This window comes from Cavia porcellus, unplaced genomic scaffold, assembly GCF_034190915.1.
Source record: "Cavia porcellus strain 051 isolate PalLab524CR breed Dunkin Hartley unplaced genomic scaffold, mCavPor4.1 scaffold_12, whole genome shotgun sequence".
Lineage (NCBI taxonomy): Eukaryota > Metazoa > Chordata > Mammalia > Rodentia > Caviidae > Cavia > Cavia porcellus.
In genome coordinates this window covers 73,129,628-73,144,556 of record NW_026947495.1, presented here as the reverse complement: position 1 = coordinate 73,144,556, position 14,929 = coordinate 73,129,628, and the positions used below count along the sequence as shown (strand labels likewise).

At 36.3% G+C, this 14,929-nt stretch overlaps 1 protein-coding gene across 2 annotated transcripts in view; it reads left to right on the top strand.

The window, feature by feature from the left end:
- Tfpi (tissue factor pathway inhibitor) overlaps positions 1–14,585 on the top strand; it is a 56,545-nt gene extending 41,960 nt beyond the window's left edge. Inside the window, exons 7-8 of one of the 2 annotated variants that reach the window (XM_063259417.1) lie at positions 11,458–11,637; positions 12,282–14,585. In XM_063259417.1, the coding sequence (XP_063115487.1) occupies positions 11,458–11,637; positions 12,282–12,385 (284 nt within the window). In that variant the 3' untranslated portion in view covers positions 12,386–14,585. Of the gene's footprint in view, positions 1–3,389; positions 3,604–11,457; positions 11,638–12,281 lie in introns of those variants that run through there. The other variant, XM_063259418.1, reaches the window with a different exon arrangement.
- Positions 14,586–14,929: the final 344 nt, after the last annotated feature.

Below are 14,929 nucleotides of genomic sequence, written 5' to 3'. Positions count from 1 at the left end.
TATTTTAAATATTCCTTGGGATATGTCCATTGCAGGTTTTTATGAAAGATGCCTATGGAGAAATGCAATAAATAAATTATTATAAAAACAAAATATTAAGAAAACAGTAAAAATCTAATAACAAATTTAAAAGAAAGCATTGATAAGCATTTTTATGTGAAAGAATAGGCAATTGAGAGTTGTTTCACAGTAAATGCATTTAAAACAAATATTCATTTCTTTTGTTTAGAGAGCATTTTCTTTTTGATTACGTGCATTTGCCTTAAAACCTACATTCCTCAGGACAAGTCGATCACTTTTCTTCTAAGAACACGTGTTCTTTCTTTTTTTTTTTCTTTTGTAAGCTTTCTAAACTAATACATGAAACAATATTACAGGAAAAACTGAGGTGTTTGCTACTGAGTGACTTCCCATGTGCAGGTAGGCTTCAAATCTGTGTCCCAAGGGCCACCCAACCTCCAGCTGCCCTGTTGCAGTGCAAAAGTTGGAGGCACTTGTCCTGCTGCCCCATCTAAATCCTTGGCCTGTTTTGTCCCAGGTGTCTGCTAAAGTCTAGGGAAAAAAGTGCTCCATTTCCCAGTTCAAAGGATTATACGTATCACCACATGCAATTATATTAATACATTATATTGCATTTTTAAAATATAGTTGATAGTTTATATAAAACCTTGTTTTTCAAGGGGTTTCTACAATGCACAAGGCTCTCTGTAACTCTCAGTTGCTACTGAAAACATGTAAATCCCTTAAAGTTTCAATTCAGTGTGCAGGACTCCTAACATATACGAAATTTCATTCCTTTAAAATTTTTGCCCTTAAATAATAATCTTCAAGTAGAGTATTCAGATATTCTAAAATTTATTGTTTATAAAGTAAAGGCATAATTTTTATGTTCTCTGCATGAGGAGATAATTTAGAAATTTTGTTTAATGTTTAATCATTGCTAAAAATATCTTTTAAATTTTTTTATTCTTAAGTATTCACTATTAAAAATAGATTTGTGAATATATTTTCCTGATGATCGTTCTAGATTCAAGATGTTTGAATCTTTACTAAGCCCAAAGGATGTTTTGTTTTTCCTTTTATTTATTTGTTTGTTTGTTTGTTTGTTTGTTGTTACCTGGGATTGAACTCACAACCTCACACTTGTGAGGCAAGCGCTATGCCGCTGAGCTGTATTACGAGCCCTTTCCTTTTATTTTTATATTTCAGTTTTAAAAGGCTACCTATGTAATTTCAAACACTGAACTATAACCTTCTCTAAAGAAATTCTGAGAAAACCATTTTTAAGCATTTCCCTAGATGAGATCATTCTTTGAGTTTGATCAACTGAATTAAGAAGATCTCAAATTACTTACGGTGAACATGTTCTCCTGCATGTGTGACAGAAATAATTCCAAAGCAGTTCCTCCAGATACTCAGTTCTGCGCATAACCTTTAGAATGAAAAGCCTTTCCAGGTCTTTCCCCCTGCCCTCCCCTATGATTGACAATATGGCATAATAAATAAATAAAAGACCCTTGAGCACAAAGACATGGGTTCAAATCCCAGCTCTTACACTTAAAAGATTTCTTCACTGCTGTAAATCTTAGCTTTCCCCTGCAAAATGGGCGTGGTGATACAACAGTACTACTTTGATAGGTGTCCAGTGAAACAGTCAGTGGATGTACTCCGCTCCTTTGGAAAGGAGCCTGACACCTGGTGAGCGCTGCGTGTGCTGCTGTTATTCATTATGGGATTCCCAGCAATACCGTGCACTGCCCAGGGCTTAGTTTCTCATCTGTAAAACAGCTCTGCAAGTTCCCACTTGCAGAAGAAATTGATATTCCAGCATGCAAACACTGTAGTTATTCAGATAAGGGGAACAAATTAGTTGGCAACAGTAAACGACTAGAGGGACAGAAGACAAGAAAGGAATTAAGATGCATTCTGTACAGTCCATGTGTGATCATTATGTACTGCAAACATGTACTAAGAAAATAACATGAAAAAAGCAGTATCCATTTACGGCTAAGAATAAAATAAATACACTGTCTCAAAAATCACAACTCATCTTAAAACAAATTCACACCAGAACTAAATTGATCCATATACACAAGCTCAGACGGTTCACATGTATTTCTTAAAAACAAGTTGAGCGCCTTGGCATGGACGAGTGTCCTGGGGCTTGGAGTCCAACAGAAGTTGATTTGTGTAACTGATTTTTTCAACACTTCCAACTTTCCAAACATCCAGAGTTCACCAGTATTTTTTTTCTGTTATTCCAGTCTGAACACATGGAAATTTTTATTCATTGCTTTGCTCTTTCTAGTTGTTTGTTATATTCTAGTGCATTTTCGGAAGAAATGCCTGTTTCCGTGCCTCCCATTTCAGATCACCAGCCTGTCCTATTTAGGTTATTGAAACTACCAGCCACCACTCAGACAGAGACTTCATGAGGCTGAAAGGGGACACTGGAGAAATTTACTTTCATATTTATTTTAAATGTCTGTGTATATGTATTGGAAGAAAATTAGAGTTGTCGTTTTTATATGCTGATGAAGTAGTTTTATATTTAAAAACACTTAAATTTTCTTAAATTGTATGTATGTTGAGAATGCTATCTCCAAAATGTAAGCCTGAATTAACACTGATGTAGTCAAAACTGGCCATAGAGGCATGAGACAGACAGACAGCCAGCTATCGTAGAGACAGAGCTTGTAACCCAGACATCCTGAAGGTACATAAACCACAGATACAATCAGAAACCTGCCATCCATCAACTAAACTTATTTACTAATACGCATATACAGAGAAAATATATAATATGAATTATATGTGATCCTTTAACATCGCACTCTATTTCTCTGCAGCCCTTATGTTACAAGATAATCTTTAGCCAATATAACTCTGAAAATTTTTTACAAAAGAACTCTTAATGGATCCATTATTTTTCTGTGTTAATTTAACTTCAGCTATTTGGTATAAATTTGCCTGCACTCTCTGTTAGCTCTTTCACTATTCCAGATTTCCTTACTCCGCCTTTGTTATAGAAATGTGAGGTTCATTAAAGTCAGCCTCCGTATAATGAAACATAAATCATTCAGTCTCCTCTGTGTGATGGTTTATGTGGTTTCTCCAAACTGACATTCACTGTCCCTCCTCATCATAGCTCAGCTGCATTTTCCCTCACATAAAGCACTCTTCTTCCTTCTTCTACTGACTCCCAACCAAGATTTGTCAAATGCTTGCGGGGTTTGTGTATTTTCTTTGCTGCTCTGACTATGTTATAAGCGTCTAAGAAAGAGATGTTACGTATTTTTCTAGCCAACTCCCTCCTCCAGTATTGAGTCTACTGCTTAGCGCACTACAGATGACTTACAAGTTTTATTCATTAATTTTGTGATCCACAGTTACAAAAGAAAGAACAAATGATGGCTGGAGGAAAGCTGACCATTCTTACCAAGTCTTTCTGAACACCTTCTGCCTTCATGTGTCCTTATTGCTTTTTAGGATTTGATAGCTCTTATGCATATGTTCATACCTGTGCTTTTGGAATTTCCTGGATATTTATACAGTATGTGTGATGCCTATGACAGTGTACCATTAATAAAGTTTTTATTTTTATGTGCGTAGTTATTATAGTTCTCTCAACTTGACTTGCTGGTAAATTTCTAACTGACAAAGACAAACTAATATTCTCCAGTGTTCATTCTGGTTCTGGGCCTTTTGGGTAGACTCAACTATTCATAGAAACAAGGAGGTCACATTCTGGATTCTCATAAACCCCTTTGCTTCTTGCACATGGACTCCTGATGGCTACTTTAGGATTACCTGATGGTAATTTGGAAAAAGTCATCTTTGGGTAGACTTCAAAAGCCTACTGGCACTCCAGGCTCTGGCACACACTGGCCTACTGAGAGAAGGACACCTGCGTATTTGACCTGGCTGTCATTACTTCCTCCAGGCTGCAGGGTCCAGGAAACTCATTGGAGGTCATGTTGAACACCTTTGGCTACCTGAATCCTTCATTCTCTCCCTGTTTCTCTCTGTCTCTCTGTGTTTCTCTCTCTGTGTCTCTCTCTGTCTTTCTCTGTCTCTTACTCTCTCTCTAACTGTACTCAATGTATGACCTAGGGTCCACATCTCATATGTGTGTGGAAAAAATGGAAAGAACACACACACACACACACACACACACACACACACACACACACTGACTACCTTGACCTTCTAGTAGAGGAGTTAAGCTGGCAGAGGACTAAATCAACTGCCAAACGCCATTGCCAATACAGTCCATATCAGTACAGATCTGCAGCACAACAATGCCAGTGCTTCTGTCTCTTGCAGAAGATGTGGTTACCTAGAGAGGAATACTGACACCATGGAAACTTCCTCAGATAAACATACCTGCTCCACTGATGCCTTACACATTCAGCTGCATATTCCTGCAGTCGGCAATTCTCAAAATCCCGTTTTATCCGCGGCCCACCCACAGTCCCAAGGAGGTCATTTGCCTGTCCCACACGTTCTCATCTCCCAAAGCGCAGGCCCCACCCTCATAATCAACACCACCAGCACGCTGAGTCTGGGGCCTCGATTTTCTGACAAGCTGGCTTTCTAAAAATAGATAACTTTCAGGGAGCATCTGTAAGGGCTTCTACTTCCTTGGCAGGGAGCTAGTGAGAGACAAAAATGTGGCACTTCATCTCTGCCAAAGCTGCAATCATCCAAAAGCAGTCACCCTAGGTGACCACTGTGGCTCCTAATCCCTCTCTTCCTGCTCCATCTCCAAGAGAACCAAAGGGAAGTTTTTGCCCCACTCAGAAGACTTCTGCAAAGAAAATTTTCTAATACATTCACATGCACAGACCTTTAAGGGAAAGAATTCACAGACCCCCAAAACATAAACCAAATTACTGTATGTGACATCATATTTTTATTAACAGTTAAAATAGGAATAAATATTTTAAGTTTGTGACTATTATACAACTATAAAACCTTACAATTATACAACCCAAACAAACTACTAATACATTAATACCACTAATTTAATAAGATACATTTTTTGGTTAAAAAAAAATCCGTATTGCAATTTAGACTTGGCCTGGACAGCTGCCGAGCAGGTTATGAATGAGACGGGAGCAGTTTAGAAAAAAGCGGTCCTGCTCTATCTACCCTGTGTGTGTGTCATTCTTGGAAAACCATGTTTTTGCCTGAAACTTGGACAATCTTTGCGGAAATACGTTTGAGAAGCACTGATACAAAGCAGGTTGTTTAGAAAAGTCCCAACTGACCCTTTTAGGGGGTCATCGTGGGGTGCTGGGTCTAGTTTTCAAGCCTGTCTGATGCCACTCATGACTACAGATTGAATCGCAGATGAGTGTGTTTGTTTCCAAACAAAGCCTGGAGCTGTCATTGACAATCAACCTAATAATGTTCGCCTTTAATTCTACCAGCTCTCTGCCTCTGCCCTATCCGCATTCCCAGCCTCCTTGTTTGGTGAGCTGTTTTGAGGAGATAGCTCTCTCCTGTGCCAACCTGAGAAATGCCAGTTTCATGCATGTAACTGTGGGTAAGACATATCTAGCCCATTCTTACCTTGAGCTTTAGGGAAGAGGGCATTTGGAGATCAGATAAAATGGGGACTTTCTGACAACTTCTTCTGAAAAGATTATTACAATAGCTTTGCCCAATACTTTTTTAAAATGTGTAGCTAGTTTACAGAATAATACATCACAGTGGTTAAGAATATTGACGGATTTAGCTCAGCGGCATAAGCACCTGCCTTGCAAGCAGGCGGTCGTGAGTTCGATCCCCAGTACTGATAAAAAGAAAAAAAAGACAAAAAAAAATTAAAAAAAAAAAAAAAAAGAATATTGACGTTATGAAAAGAAGATGCAAGTTTAAGTTTCAGTGCTACTATTTCCTAGCTGGGTCTGTAGTCCAAAAAAGAAATCACACAACTCCTCTCAATCTCCATCTCTCAATCTCTTATTATATGTAGACAGTAACCTCTCATAAAATATTTGTGAAATCATAATTGCACAAAATTATTTTATAATATTAGGAATCCAGTGCTTAGCATGTAAGATTTCAAAAACATTAATATTTGTGGGATTTTAAAAATCATACTCATGATAACAACATTTTAATCTGAGGTTTATTTGAGCAAGAAAAAAGAAGTAACATAATTGGGCGTATTTTTTGTAGATGTTTCATTATAATTCTAATACAACTAAAATCTGTAATTTTGCAGTATTTTATTTCATTATAATTATGTGAAATAATATGGAACTTGTAGAGTGCAACTGTAACTATAAAGTACAAGTATATTTTTGTCTTTGATTGTATCTCTAATCAGAGAATGTGTAAACCTATCTTCCCAACTGTATGCTTGGAGACTGGATCTGAGTTCCTTCTAACTGCCAACGCTTGAACAAGAATTGACTGGGTCTACCTGGTGGGATTTGTAAACAGCACTGGAAATATAATATTACCTGATAAAGCTGTCTCTGTAATAATTGGTTTTTCCACTTATTGCTCATTTTCTTAGCTTTTTGACCAATGGAGATAACATATGGATTATTTTCCAGTCTTATATATGCATGATTCTAATGTATTCAAGCAAACTTTCTGTGTTCACACAAAACACAGAAAATTATATTTTACTAATAAAATGATAATTAATTGTAATTATTTAATCTAATATGTATATTTCTCAACACATTAACATGCCTGTAAGCATAATGAAGCTTGTGATGTAGTGTATACTAGTATAATTACGCTTTTCTTTATAAATACTATATAAAATAATGAATCTTATAATAAATAGCAGCTTAGATTTTATGGAAGTGATATTTTACAAAATACTGGAGAAACTATAAGGAATTATTTGTCCCATTCAGTATTTTTCTACTTTTCATTGGTGTGGAGAAGAAGAAAAAGTGATCCATAGCAAATAACACAATGCAATAAAATCTTTGATATGTTGACTAATGTTTATGCTCTTTTAAAACATGATTGTATGCACATAAACACATTACTTTTTGTGAAAAGTTGAGCAACATCTACCAAATTATAAATTGAATAGTTTTAATACCATTCTAATTTTAGATATATCCCCAAAACCTTCTGAACAAAAGCTATTCATAAGAATTGTGGAATTAAGAGATTAATTGAAATAACTTAGACAAGTGGGTAATAGACAAAATATATTGAAATTAATTCATAAAATGAATTATTGCACATAAATTTAAAAATGATCTATAAGCATATAAATCATAAAGCATTGCTATGTATTACTATCAAGTATCACAATAGATAGGGTAGAACATAATTGCATATGAAAACAATTTTGGGAAAGATGTTTACTGAACAATTAAGAGTGACTAAAGGATAAAAATCCAACAATGAAGCACTTTTGTTCTACATTTGTCACCATTGTAAATTTTTTAAAACTTGACAAAATTAATTTGTAATACCTTTTTAAAAATATTTCCCTTTATTACAAAATTCTAGGGCAAAAACAAAAAAAACTTACTATTAAATTTCTTAAATGCTTCAGAAGATAAAATAAATTAATCAACAAGCCATGAGTTGGCACATATATTTTAATCTGCTCAGTAACGTAAAAGCCTAAAAAGCTTGTATAGTTGAAGAGAAGGAAAGATATTACTTTACTGAGAGTGAGTACAAACTTCAAGGTTCACTGGGAAAATTTCAGAGGACACTTACGCAAACCACTTGGCCTGTCAAACACTCCACAACCTCTTGCATTATAGTAGTGTCACTAGAGCATGGTAGTTCCCAACAGAAAACAGGAAGGAATCCTGAGTTCAGAAATCTCTCAGAATCTCCTAGATGGAAGCTACTCAACTTGTTGTTAATGGTAGGATGAAGACAGAATGCATTTCTCAATCTCTCTGGAAAATGAACAAAAGTCAGGTTAGTGTCTTTTTATTTTATCTTAAATTTCTGTGAATAATTATAACCTAGACCAAACAAACCACATCATGTAATTGCTTCAAAACCTTTATATTTCCTTTTATTTTAGATATTAAAGTCTGGATTTTGAATAGGTGAGTGCCTGTCTCTGTATAGATTAAATATGTTAATTGAAAAGGGCAAGCTTTTTTCTCTACGGTGTGCCAAAAAATTGAACTTCCCTAGAGAGTTGGAGATGTAACAGGATGCTAATGGAGGACTCAGAAAATCTTTAATCTAATACGTCTTTAGGAATGTTTAATTCTACTGAGATCCATGCCTCTGTCACCCAATAATTTAGGCCTGCTAGTACACATCTCCAATCCTGGCATTCTGGGAAACTGAGACAGGAGGATCACAAGTTTGAGCACAGTCTGGTCAACTTAACAACTTAGCAAAACCCTGTCTCAAAAAAATTAAAACAAGATGAGAATGTAGCTCAGTGCAAAGACCCTGGGTTCAATCTTAAATACCAAATAACAGACAAAAAAAAGTTAAAATGATTGGTAAAGAACTAAGTATTGACATTTTAGATGCAATCCAAGTTCTGAAGAGTTTTTCTCAAAAGACCCCCAAACTGATGATAATTTATTGCATTGGTAAACACCTCTAAAAATTAACTATGTGTCCTACAATATCCTCAGTGGTTAATCTCAACTCTTAGCCCATTATGGAAACTGTTTCTGGTGCAAGGTAGCAAAGCTGCACTGTGTTGGATGAACCCTGTCGCCCTAAAAATCACAAGACTAAATATCCACTGTCAGGGCATGGGTCAGTCCTGGCCAGTGCTCATCTGCCCACCACGGGCTGCTGTCAGAAGGACAATGCCAGGCACTCTCAGATTCTGAAGTCACAAGGCAGGCAGGTAGAGGCAGCGGGATATCTCGGATAGTTTAAGTGGTCGTGAGACTTCCTGCAAATGTAGTTGTGCCAGTCAGCTCTCCATTGGTTCTCACACCAAAGCCTGGGCTCCCCACTGCCCTGTGCCGCATGCTGGGAAACTCTTGTCTTCCAGCCTCTGGCTAGAAGGTCAGCAGCAGACATAGCTGAGTGACTGGATGGTAGGGGAAGAGTTTCCAGTTACCTGTCCCAGGACACCTGCCGCCATGCCCTTGGTGGCTGCAGCTCTCCTGGAGAGACGCATGATGGCCCCAGTTCCCCTGCCTCCAGGCCCCTTGTCTCTGGTGACTGTCTCCTTCTTGGCCACTTCTGGTCTAGGGACTCAGAACCTGTGTGGACCAGGTTAACTTGCCCTCGCTTGGAAACTGCTTGAGACCAGGTTTAATGCAGGTCGTGTATTAAGGAGAAAAGAAGATGTTTGCTCCCTGTCAACAGAAAATTCTTTCTGTCCTTGCTTTCGGTGTTGTAGGGAGGGCACTGCTATTAAAACGTAAGTGCTAACATTTGTCAAGAAAGGTGCGATTTACAAGTGCATTCACAATCTTACCTGCAACTCACTGCGGGCTGCTGCTGCTGCTTATGCACAAATGCTAAGGTGAAACTAACGTGTGAGTCCTGTTTTATTATTCGTGTTCGTGAATGCTTGCTGAGACACAACAAAAAGAAAACCAGTTCCCCTGGCTCCTTGAAATAGGGGCAAATATTCTCATCTGTTTTGTTTCTGAAGGTAGGTGCAGACCTTTAAAGCTCATGAAATTGAGATCGCGTGGCAGCAGCTGTAACCATGTCATATTCCAAGTGTGGGCTGATGAGAATCCACCCACAGGATCCTCACTAGAGTACTGTGTAAAATAGCAGGACACAGCTGCACCGTACCTCTCCTGGATCCTTAGTATCCTCTCATATAACCTATTCAAGGAGACTGAAGACATCAACATTTTATAGTAACTTTAAGACATTCTGCCTAAATGCATCTTAACGTCAAATTATCGTGTCCACAGATACAAAGCAAGATGAATAAATCTGAAGTGTACTATTTGGAATGTTTTGATTTTACAAATCCTCAGAATTCCTTTGTAAAGCAGTGTTTATAGACCTTTCAAAACCTACATAAAACCTAAAATTCTGTGATTTTAGCTCTTGAATTTTGACCTCAAAATATCACCTTTCTGATTTTTATTTCCTTTGCTGACATTATTTTATTTGGTTCATTACTACATGTTTGCAGTGCGTGATGGTTATTTCCATTCATCTTAGGGAATGTGTGTACATACTTGTTTTACCTTTTTATTCTCTCTTGTTCTCCACGTATCTCCCTTCCTAGGTCTAGATTCTCTTGCCCCGTTTTCATTATTATTGTCTTTTTTTTATAGTTCATGTTTGGGACATATAAAGATTGCATGCATTGTGGGTTGCTGGTACATGTATATGAGACATTTTAAATCTTTTTATATTCTCCTGCTTTCCTTCCCCCACCCTTGGTCTCTTGGTCCCCTTTATCATTTGCAGAAGAAATTTCATATATTGTTCCCATTATATTTATTTCCTCTAATGTTTTCCAATCGACTTTATTACATGAGTTATTTTCTCAATATACTTTAATCTCTACTTAAATATTTAGAAAGAGGACATAGTAAGAATATGTTTATCCAAATTAAGATTATTTTCCCCTCATTTTAGGTCTTCTCTTTTACTTCCTCTTCATCTGAGGCTAATTTGCAAAACAGAAAAAAAAAAAAAAAAACACTGTCATTTGCCTTTGTTGGCTACTGAATTCCTTGAAGTTTTATTTTCTGCCAATGTTGAATGTCTAACAAATCTTCACCTGCATGATCTGTAACACGTCTGACTGTTTGGCAAAGCTACTAAAGTTTCCTGACACAGATTCCATGCTGCACAATTTACCTACAGAACCGGGCTCACAACATCAAGCCTCTGACCTGGGCTGTTGAAGAACACCAGCTGGCTCTCTAACAGAAGTGTACAGAGGAACTAAAAAGTGCCATTAAGCTGAAACTAATTTTCTCCTTTTCCTTCAAGGAATGAGTGTGAAAGTCATTGGTCTCACTGATAGACCTGCTTGTCTGTTTTGTCCAAACTAGTATTCTATTTTGCTAGCTTGGCAATGTTTCTTCCTTTGCAAAAACATTTAATTATTTAGCCCAGAACTGATGCTTCCACTCACACACACACACACACACACACACACACACACACATACAAATATGCTATTACCAAGTCAAACATCTCCAGGATGCCTTCCCCGAAATTTCAGTACCTGAATTCCTACACTTCATACTATATCACTTGGAAGTTGAAGTGTTGAATAATGATTATTTTAATTATGTACAAAGTTTCTTCATATAGAGTGATCCTAAGATTTTCCATTAGTGAATGTGTCTATTTTTTATTCATGGAAAAAGATATCAATACAGTTGATCCTGGAGTATATTTCAGCATTTTCTGGGAACTGAAACACATAATTTTTAATATATACTATTTTACACATTAAGATAGCTACCTTATAAAGATGTGCTATGTATCTAGTATAATAATACGGTATCCATCATCACATAAGGATTTCCATGTTTTCAGAATTCCAGGGACCTTCATGGTGTCTCACCCCAGCAGACAGAGGAATGTGTCGAGCGAATGAAACGAGATTCTTCTACAACTCAGCCATCCGAAGGTGCCGTCCATTTAGCTACAGTGGATGCGGAGGAAATGAAAACAATTTTGCTTCTAAAAGAGCATGTGTGAGAGCATGCCAAAAAGGTATGCAGATAATCTTTCTATTAATTCAACAGTGTTTAAGATAATAATTACATTAATATTATAGGTGATTTTAATCTGTAAAATATTAATTTCCTTTATTATAAAAAAGTAAGATTTGGCTTGTACATGTTGGTTCAGCTGGAGTTGGATAATATATATTACAGACTTTATTCACTGTAATCGTTTCTTGTGTGTCATCATAGACAAAAATCAAGACATTCAATGTTTTATTAAACTTAAGTATGAAAAATTTATCTTAAAGCAATATAACAAAATTTCCTTGAGCTTTCTTACAAATTACCAAATTTTAATGTGTTTTCTTCTGAATATGAAAATGTTTATAATTACATGCAAAAATCATGAAATACAAGTAAAAATCATCTATAATTCCAATAACCATGCATACCCTTACTTCGGCTTTTTTACAGTAAAATAAGAATGGATTTTTAACTAAAAAAAAAAATACTTTTAACCTGTTTTGCTAAGTGACATATGCAATGTTTATTAGACACAAGCTTTCCTACAAAAGACAAAATTCAGACTTTTAAACCCACTGTATCTCTTAGGTTCAACATTAGACGATAATTTGAGGAAATTACAGGTAAAATTCATAAATTCATAAATCTTTGCCTTTCCTCTTGTAGGTTTCATCAAAAGAAAGTCAAAAGAGGGACTAATCAAAACCAGGAGGAAAAGAAGGAAGCAGAAGGTGAAAATAGTGTATGAGCGTATTGTTAAAAAGCCATAAATCTGTTCCACTATTAGAATATTACGTCTAATAAATATTTTACGGGAAGTGTTTCACTGTAACTTTTGCTTTTCCCTTGCTCGAACACCTTTAATGACCACGTTTCATGATGGATGACTAAGGTTTTGTTATTCCCAGGTACTTGCTAGTAATACTTGTGCTTCGGAGATCCTTTCCTAATAAGGTCCAATCACTTATTCTAGGTGTAACTTAATAACTGCATACTAAATGCATTTTTCTCTTGATTCTTAACCATTGGCTTTTTAATACAAATTGTCATGCTCCTAGCCATACAAAATCACATTTTCTCCATCTGGTGAACACTTATTTGAGAATATGTTGCCACTTCTTTGCAACCATCAGGCACCTAGTAACATCCTCTGCAGTCTATGACTAGGTTAAGAAAAGCGGCTACTAACAGACAAGCATCTAAAACGATGACAAACACCTGCTTCTGAGGATGATCACCCAGTTTATCATGGAGAGAAAACAGGATACAATACAATTGTCTTACGTGCTTTCCTCCCTAGGTATATTTCTGATATTGTACTGAGCAATACCTCTGTGAATACTGAGCCAAACTCTCTTTGAACAAAGCATAGTCCACTCTGCAGTATGTGCCTGCCTTATCCTGATCGGCTTAACTTTGAGAGGGGACTGATTGTGACCCCATATGTCAATCCAGAGGGGTAACAATAATGTTAAATACAGGTCATGATGAGAAACATGGAAACACATCATTTAAAGGAAATTCATTATATGTCCTTCCTAAGTTTACTTTTCATAAAATCTTCTCTAACCAGACGTTAGAGAAGGAATATTAGAGAAGGAATATTAAAACCTTCTGATTCTTCATCTGTCATTAGGTTTTGCACAAGACATAACCTGTAATTAATGCTCAAAAAGCACAGTCCTGTAGAGATATTATCCAGATGGAAGATTCTATTCGAAAATTTGTGTCCTATTCACTCAGAGTTCACTAACATTTATCTAGCGTTAATTCCTGTAGCTGTCCGCCTCCCAGAGCATATGCAGTCTCTCAACTCAGCAGCCTGCTGGTCATGGGGTTTACTTCACATTCAGTTCTTATGTAAATCCGAGCTGACATTCAGAGGAGAAAAGAATGACCACCTCACCATTTGGCTTAGCGTCTCAATTGCTCTCTAGCAGCAATATTGTAATTCAGCCTGAAATGTTTGGACTCAGTTTTGATGTTCCATTGTTTTTAGATACCATGCCCATTAAATCAGTCTCCAAATCCTCTTGTTTCTTTTTTGTATGAATTGTCCAATCCCCAGGCTTTTTACTCTGTGCTGTGTCATAGTGCATCAGTATGGAGTTAATTCCTCATAAATATATTTCTCCACTCCTCCAGATCTTCCAAGAACTTACTAGTTTGTACCAACTCCAAATTCCTACCCCACAACCTCTTAATTAATTAATTATTTAATATATCTTTGATTACTCAGTTTATTTACCCATGGCGATTTTCTCTTCAAACATCTGACACCTTCTACACCTTTCATCTGAAGCCAGAGTCCTTCTGACACTGGTTTCAAGATGACTATGAAAAGTTCTAATGTGCAACTATAAATTATTTTCATCCTGTGGTGCAATAATTATTTCACAAGAAAAATAGCATCGATCTGTTTAGGTTAAGGAAAATTTTATTTCAAATGTCCAGAACATAAATAATTGTCTTATACTAGGTCTTTCTATTGAATTTGAAACTCCTACAAATCAAAACTCGTTGTGAAATATGCTTTGCTAACTTTTCTTCATGGCTAGTGGTGTTAATTAAGAGAAATGTGTCCTTCCATGTCACAAAGTTGCCGCAAAGGACACATAGCACAATCATGAGTTAGCTGATTTTCTCCAAAAAATAAACATTTGCTGGTTCATTAATTAGTCAATGAACAGATGTACAGAGATGTCCAGTGTTTCCTGCAGGTCAATATCATTTTACTGTGTTTTAAATAAGAATTCTTTGATGGTGTTGTCTTCCTGTATTTTGCACAATCAGATGCACCTAACTGTGAATTTTATACAGAATTTCACTATACACATGTATTTATGTACTTTGTGATCGGTATTCAAAATTGATGGGTTATACTGAAAATTGTTCAAATGATTTTATTTTTTACATTGTAATAAGTAAAATTTCTTATCCTGAGTAATAAAGTTGATTTGTACTCTTGAAGTTTTTGGTATTTATTAAGAATTCAATGTTCTTTATCACACAGAGATAAAGTCTAAAACAAACCAAATTTTTTCTCCCATTTTTACCGTTTCACTTACTGAAATTGGAATTTGCTGATTGTCTCCTTTACTTGTGAAAAAAACAAGAATGCCAGCCCTTAACAATCCATGTGTTCTATGTTTATTCTGCTACAGTTATATTTACATCAATCCTTTTAGATAGCTGTGTATAAATATAAGCGTTATTTAAACACCTGTCATACAGTCGGACATTATATAGATGGCTTCCAATCCCAACTACTGCAGTCTGTCAGGCTCATCTCTATAACCAGAAGAAGGAAAATG